Raw genomic sequence first — 8,317 nt, forward strand, 5'->3', positions numbered from 1 at the left:
TGATCACTATCTAGGCCGGCCACGGCGTTGAGGGTCACCTCGTCGAGGTAAGCAGTAAATTGACACAGGTATGCAAAGTGGTCTTGTTATCCGTTTTGAAAGAGTCGTCGAAGAGAAATCAGAATGTGAAAATAGCGGGGAAAGCGCGCAGGACGACGGCCGCAGAGGTAAAGGATTCCTGCTTTGCTTTCAGTTGAGTCTTTTATATTCGTTTGCTTTGTCTTGTAGGCAAGAAGAGCGAAGACACGTTTTAATTCTAAGAGAGACCCGAACTTGGTTCTCCTGTTTTTCCACTTGTTGTACCATGACCTGTGACGAGTTCGTTGATTTAGCGTTTAGTCAACGGTGGATAATTTGACGATTAGCTGTCGTTGCTTGTAGTGCTGCTGGCTGAGGTACGAAGTAATTAGTATTCATCACTCAGGCTGTATAGCAATACGAGATTAAGCACTTGCGTACCAGAAACGGCCGTGACTGCCGGTGTTGTTAGAAATGAAAATGTAATTAATGAATTCAGAAGGTCGTTTGGCATAGTGATTCTTGTATACCGTGTTGATAAGTTCTTATCTAATCGAATCGATCATGATGCGTCGGCAGCGTACATCAGCAAGTGCGTCGACGCCACAGGTTTCTTTGCAGTTCGGATATAGTCTATGTAGACTCCAAAGTGGGCAAGCTCCATTTTGATACCCATTAGCCAATTATAAAACCAATTAGAGTTATCTAGATCGGCTTGGTCGTCTTTCTTCTGTTTCTTGGCGTGATATAGTTTGCTACGAGCCATTGTGAGATGTGCAAGTGCAATCGTTGTAGAGCCATAAATCGATGTATGTCACTCTGTAGTTCGCGGATGATGTTTTTAATGGTTCCAAATGATTATTTGCGGACTCGAGTGTCGTATATTCTGGTATGCGAGGCCAAAAATTCCGAGTGAAGGTATTAGCCTCCTCCAGAGTAGTGAAAGCCTTGGGCCAAGTTATTGTCTCCATTGTGTTGCGTCAGTGATCTGTTGGTTGGTGTGTCAGTTTAGCTGACTGTAATGATCCGTAAAATGTGTGGGGGGAGGTAGTAGCCTAGGGTTAGAGTTGTTTGGGAGGTGGGGTGAGGTGTAGTTGGGTGCTTGTTGTAGTTTTAACATACTATCGTGTGGGTCAAAACAGGCCCACAACCTGTTAGACAAATGCAACTTGATAAGAAGTAACTTTATTTGATTCTCTTACTGAGAGTCTTATAGAGCTCTACCGCTTAAGGCGAGAGCTTGTAGAAATACGGCCTCCGGTCAGTCTAAAATATCAAGATCAATTGAGACAATACATTGGTTTTTATTTGTATTTTAAATAATTTAATACAAGCTCTTTTTCCAATATTTCCAAAGTGTGGTCATGAACACTTAGTACTTCTAGTGAAAATTATTCAATGAAGAACAGCTAGAGGTACGCCCTGTGTGATCGAGGATATTTAGGCTCTTAACAAGAGGCAGTCCCGATCATTATTACACAAGCTACCACTGCTAAATCCTAACTGACTAAATTGTATTTTAGTTTGATATAGTTTGAAACCTAGTAATTTCCATCGAAGTTTACAAGCTTCTTTTGCTCTTGAACATGGCGTCACTATTTTGATGACACCGTTCAGTTCATGTACCGAACTGTATATATTCTTGAGATTCATATCTGCTGGTTTGCTATGTCCAACAGTATTGGTAGTATCGATCGTTTGGTTCTGTAGTAAGAATAGTGAGTGTGTTTTCGAATGAAATATTTCGGACGACGGGGTGTTGACAGCGAAGTTCTTACCCAAAAAAAACACAATATTGTCAGATATTAAAGTATCGTAAAGTGTTCAAAGTTTTAAGTGAATAGTTGTGATTTATTTGGTTCGAGTCCCTGATTTTATATGCTTTGGACTCGTGACCCTTGAGCCATAAACAAACACCTCGTAAGGTGAAAAAAGGTTCTCACTTCATCTATGATCCAATCCAAAGGCAGCGTCGCCACGTCTTCAACTGATCGTGGATTCCATCGTAATCGTTGGCCGTATACGTCTAGGTTGTACTCCTCCGATATTTGGGGATGCCCTTATGCCCATTATAGTTTTTCCATATTGATCATTCCGTACTCCCAGCAATTAATTATTCCGAGATTAATTTCCATCTGTAATATTTCTGTGTCCTTGTCTGAGTTTAGATTCTCTCCTTGGTTGGTTCTAGGATAAACCTTGTTGAGCCTCCGTTGATTGACCGTGGTTTTATGCTTAGTAAACAATCCTGGTTTATTGTGATCGATACACAAAAACAAACGTAATATAGGCCCGCCAGTTCATTCCCTAAGTTCCTTGGTCGTCTCCAAACGACTGTTCTGTGAACGGTGATCAGACGTCCTAAATATGATGTTAATGAAGAGGCATTTTGAAACATTACATTGGATCGACAACAACGCCTATGAATAGGCCACATACCCATAGAGGCTTTTCAAGTTTCTAACTGGGACGACCTTTGACGAATATTGCAGACTAGCAAACGGATTCGTCACGGTTCGTGGATCTTCTGTGGTACGTTTAATTTTTTATGAAAGGCTGTGTTTCATAAAGAAGGGTTGCAACAACTCACTGCAACCAAGAAACCTTCGATGTACGAATCGTTCCATACATTTGATGTGCATCATGAACAGGAAATCGATATAAATGAAAACGACTAATGTTTTATATTTATCATGATCAACAGAAAACCTGCAGCACGATTGCCAGTTGTGTTTTTGCAGATACCACAGAAAACACGCGTGACGAACCCAATGCCATGTGGTGTGTAAATTTATTCAAAGGCAAACATTAAATTGTGTTCTGGATTGGTGTAAACCAGATTTGTATCGAAGCTTGTCACGGTGTGAATGTATTTTTGCGCAATATTTTGGCCGGTTTCATCTTGTGCGCTGACGGAAGTTCAAGAAATGCGATCTTAAATTCGATAACCCGTTCAGTAATATTGTGCGGTTTTTAGCACTATAGATCCAGATAGATTTATCCTTCAACTGAACTGTGGAATTTTTTTTATTTCGGAAGATAAATAAATCAGTAACTTTGAAGCTGCTTGACCATTATATAGTACCAACTTTATAGTTTGCGTAGGATCAGCTGGCTCCTTGATCTTTTACCCACTATCCACATCTACGCCTCGAACCAATCGGTAGAATTAAGTTATAGTTGGATTGCTTCCTCACATTGTTAAGGGATTTTAATTTTTTGTCGATCGTTTTCCATTCCTAATAGAAATGGTGAGATGAAAACTGCCTCATAAGCCCGACGGTTTCATTTATTGGTATGTACCATGATTTAGATTTGAGCTGAAAACGCACGCCGCTCGCACTGATCAGCCTGTTTGATCAAAGCCAGTACATGCCGTTATTACATATGTGACGCTAGTGTCTGCCCCGCCAACTCTCTTATTAGACAGGATAACTGATCCCAACCTGACAGACATTTATGAGCCAGTCACCACCGCTCGAAATCGCTCACCATCTGGGTCACAATGCAAGTCCAGAGTGTCACATGGCGTTAATTGATAGACGTCATGTCCAGTAGTCATCATAGGACAATCATAGTCAAAGCATATCATCGGCTATTTCCAGAACCGTTACCGTCGCTCACTCTGTAGTGCGGGCGGATTGGTCACCAACCGCTCGCTACCACTAGTGCCATAACTTGCTATGACTTATGGGTGAAGAAGATCTAAGACTTGTCTATCTCTAATGGATAGCCTGATAGCCTATATATCCAGCAAGTTACCGTTCCATGGCCTGTGAAGTAGCGCATGTCCTCGTCGTTGTTGCACTCCTCAGTACGGCGGTCGCTACCTGACTAGTTCATACGTGGGCACTATAAACCCTAAAACAGTTCATACGTGGGCACTAATCTACGTACATCCGTGGCTGGTGTCGTGCTCTGATCTGTATCTGTCTTGATGTGCATTTCACTGCCGGTGGTCCGGTGAGCTCCATCTCAGTGCCACAGGGTAGATGTAGGTAGCCGGCGAGGCATAGCAAGCTACAGCACATGCAACTGTCTGTAGACATGGAGTAGGGAAGGTCCTTCGTACGGCCCATCAACACACATATGTATAAATATGCGGTCACATAGGAGAGTACGTCGAATGTCTTAACGTACCCGATTTTAGCCGCATAGATGCCTACCCTACCCGCGTATATCTACCGTGCAATGCTACCACGGATTCAGTAAGCTCTCTTAGCAGCATCCTCTGCTCACCCCAGCAGATCATCAATAAAAGCGTTTCCTCCAGTGTTTTGTGTGCTGGAAGGTGTATTGTTCATCGGCGCATCCTGAGCCGCCTGCCCATACGCTCTCCCGTAAGCCTGATCGAACGCCGCGGGCTTTTGACTAGCCGCCGCTGTTCCACCGCTAAACGAACCAAAGGAATCTCCCACAGACATGCTCACGCCCTTGTTCATCGTCGCACTCGCACTGCTTGCGCCCATGACAGTGCTGTATCTGTTATCATTGCCGCCGAAACTGTACTCACCGGTGTTGTCCCCGTGACTGGGTTGTCCGTATGTATTCGTGTTGCCGTGGCTGTTCCGTCTGGACGTGCTCGACCCGTACGCGCCTGTAGCTACTGGGTAGGTTGAGCCGCCTGTTACGGCCGTCGTACTTGTGCCAGCGGGTACGCCGACCAAATCCCAGCCGTCCAAATCACCCCATCCATCACTCACGCGCCGACTATCTGTGATACTACCGCTAGCAATACCAGTACCGCTATTACTACCACCGCTGTTCATCTGACTGTTATCTCTGCCTGCAGCGGCGGTGTTGGTGCTTCCTACTAGGCTGCCCCATCCATCCGTATCCGCTGGACTCTGCCTATCACTAGAGTTACTGGTCCGTGAGGGGTTGGATGTTGATGTTTGCCTATTAGGCGTCGTGGATCTGACCTTTGGCTTACTCGCTGGTGGGCCTTGACCGGAGAAATCATAGAGCGCTATTAGAGGATGTTGGTATTTGGAATGATGCCAGTACCTCGAGACTATCACATAAAGCGTAAGGCTAAACATCATAGGGAAGTATAAGTGTGTAAGCATAAGTCTTAACAAACGTCCATAGGTAGGTATAGCATACGTCCATAGGTATTTGTAAGTGTGTAAGAATAAGTCTTAATATACGTCCTTAGGTAATTATAAGTGCGTAAGAATAAGTCTTAATATATGTCTATAGGTATTTATAAATGTGTAAGAATAAGTCTTAATATACGTTCATAGGTATTTACAAGTGTGTAAGAATTAGTCTTAATATACGTCCATAGGTAGGTATAGCATACGACCATAGGTATTTATAAGTGTGTAAGAGAAATTTATCATATACGTCCACAGGTAATTATAAGTCTGTAAGCATAATTCTTATCACACGACCATAGGTATTTATGTGTGTGTAAGCAGAAGTCTTAATATACGTCCATAGGTACTTGCACGTCTGTAAGCATAGTTCTTATCACACGGTAAGCAGAAGTCTTAATAAACGACCATAGGTATTTATGAGTGTGTAAGCAGAAGTCTTAATATACGACCATAGGTAATTATAAGTCTGTAAGCATAATTCTTATCACACGTCCATAGGTATTTATTTGTGTGTAAACAGAAGTCTTAATATACGTCCATAGGTACGTGCAAGTCTGTAAGCACAAGTCTCACCACAAACTCCAAACCTCTCACATCCCTCCCCCCCGCGCCCCCCCCCCACAGTATGATCTATTCCTATACATACTGTACACACACCGACACCTCGATTAAAACCCTACCCACTCACACTCACCACTGAGCTGCCAACCATCGGCCAGCATATGCGTATCGGGTCGTGGCGTAGTGCGTGTGTGGGCTGTTGGTTTGTCCTGTTGTTGTTCGCGTAGTCTGCGCTGCTGTTCCTTCTTTCGCTCCGTTAATTCTCTGCGCCGGTTTTGCTGCTGTAGCAACAGATCCACTCCGTCCGCTGAGTCCGATGGCGTTTGCCTTGACCCTAACATGGTGGTATATAACATATGGGGCTCGAGTGCCTTAGTGTATGAACTACTAACGGTAGGAGTGTGGTTTGCCTTGACCCTAACATGGTGGTATATAACAAATGTGGCTCGAGTGCCTTAGAACATGAACTATCAACGGCAGAAGGGCGTTTACAAAGCACTCCATTCGGCCTGGTCATACCTCTCGACTATGAAAACCTGACAAGGCAAGTTTAGAGCTACACAACCAGTGAACACGGGCAAACAGCTTGTATGTATCTATACGACTGGGAAGCTCTCAACCCGCCAGAAGCTATGCCATCTGCCACAGTTCAACACTATCCACGTTACGTATCTCAATACTTGCTACATATCCACACCCTATCCAATAAGCCCACACATTTTATATAGCACTAGTCCATGACTACGTATCTACCTACTCTCACACAACACTAGTCCATGACTACGTAGCTACATACTCTTACACAACACTAGTCTATGACTAAGTAGCTACATACTCATACACAACACTAGTCCATGACTACGTAGCTACATACTCTTACCCAACACTAGTCCATGACTACGTAGCTACATATTCTTACACAACACTAGTCTATGACTACGTAGCTACATACTCTTACACAACACTAGTCTATGACTAAGTAGCTACATACTCATACACAACACTAGTCCATGACTACGTAGCTACATACTCTTACCCAACACTAGTCCATGACTACGTAGCTACATATTCTTACACAACACTAGTCCATGACTCATCCTTAAACCCCACCTGCACTGTCCGTTGTTGTATCAGCGCTCTGTCTGGCTGTGTCGCTACTTGGCGCGCGCGCGCGTGTGTGTATGGGTGTGTGTGTGTGTGGCGTAAGGCTGTCGAGAGTGTCGCCTGTGGCTGTCCCTTGTTTGTTGTTCTTGTTAGCGTACGCACTTGGACCACTCGTGTTCCACGAGGGAGCCCTACCCGAGGCGGCCTTTGCTGGTGTGTTGGTTGACGTATTCGACGTATCGGTAGGCGTCTTATTTGGCCCTGCTGTGCTTCTATTTGGCGCTGGTGTGGTTCTGTTTGGCGTGGTATTAGTCCGTTGTGGCGTGTTGCTAGTGGTTCTGGGTGTCGTTGAGGGTGTGGGCGCTGTACCTGTGTTGGGGCGACATAAGAGAACACATTCGTAGACACTCATCAGACGCATAGCAAGTGCGGGTGTGACGTGTAGTATAACGAGCAACTGATTATACGCGCCCTCGTGGAAGAGTCAGAGAGTGGGATAGCCAAACCATGGAGTGGTACTAATGGTCTGATAAAGCATGCGGAAGTACCAGGTATAAGGACTTACACCAAATACAAATAAGACGCATCTGGGTGATGGTAAAGGTACTGTGACAAGTACACTGAAGTACCAGCCATAAGCAAAGTAACAGCCATAAGCACACACACTCAACTCAAGTGATGCGACGCATCCGGGTGATAGTAAAGGTACTGCGACAAGTACACTGAAGTACCAGCCATAAGCAAAGTACCAGCCATAAGCACACACACTCAACACAAGTGATGCGACGCATCTGGGTGATAGTAACGGTATCGTGGCCTACTACTACGCAATGAGTATGGTCTTCGGTTGGCGAGCAGTTGGGGATAACTGACAGTCTCATTCTAGGACACAACACATACCATCCAAAACACACAAGCTGAACCACCACACACTCACGAGCACCCCCCACGACAGGGCGACACACGTTTACCTGCACAGTTCTTTACCTACACAACTATTTACCTAAACAGCACTCTACCTACACAGCCCCGTCTCCCCAGTACCTCTACTCACATGCGTGTTCTATAAATAGCCACACATCGCATCCATTGCCCTACCTGTGCCGCTGGCTACCGCAGTCCCAGCAGCCTTGGTGGCATTCAACTGAGCCCAAAGTTTCGTCTTGAGTTGATCTTCAGTTTCACTGGTGGGCTGGTCAGTACCCCGAGACCCAGACCCTCGGGTGGCTGACTGACTGTTCGGTACATGACCGCTCCCGCCCTTAGATACGCTCTATGTAGGTATGTATATGGGGAGTGCATGCGTAGGTGTGTACACGTGTAGGGTTGTGGATGAGGTGGATGGGACTAAGGCGTATGCTGATTTGTGGACTAAGCAGATAAAACCAAGACACGTGTTAGGAGATAGACTGAGTCACTCTATGTAGGTGTGCACACGTGGAGTGCATGCGTAGGTGCATGCGTAGGTGTGTACATGTGGGGTGCATGTGTAGGTGAGTACACATGAAGTGCATGCGTGGGTGTATAGACAT

The 8,317-nt window shown here is 45.0% G+C and overlaps 2 protein-coding genes across 2 annotated transcripts; both read right to left on the minus strand.

Annotated features, from left to right (window-relative positions):
• Window positions 1–580: 580 nt before the first annotated feature.
• On the minus strand, window positions 581–784 carry SARC_12098 (hypothetical protein; the record flags this gene model as incomplete). Its single annotated transcript, XM_014293801.1, has 1 exon — window positions 581–784. One exon carries the CDS (start codon window positions 782–784, stop codon window positions 581–583), a length of 204 nt encoding a protein of 67 aa, XP_014149276.1.
• A 3,394-nt stretch (window positions 785–4,178) lies between these two features.
• SARC_12099 (hypothetical protein) lies at window positions 4,179–7,154 on the minus strand (the record flags this gene model as incomplete). The annotated part of the gene is made up of 3 exons (XM_014293802.1): window positions 4,179–4,963; window positions 5,815–6,015; window positions 6,792–7,154. Coding segments are annotated over 3 exons (1,274 nt in total), but the record flags the coding sequence as incomplete, so codon positions are not given.
• Window positions 7,155–8,317: the final 1,163 nt, after the last annotated feature.

Source organism: Sphaeroforma arctica, assembly GCF_001186125.1.
Source record: "Sphaeroforma arctica JP610 unplaced genomic scaffold supercont1.2071, whole genome shotgun sequence".
NCBI lineage: Eukaryota > Ichthyosporea > Ichthyophonida > Sphaeroforma > Sphaeroforma arctica.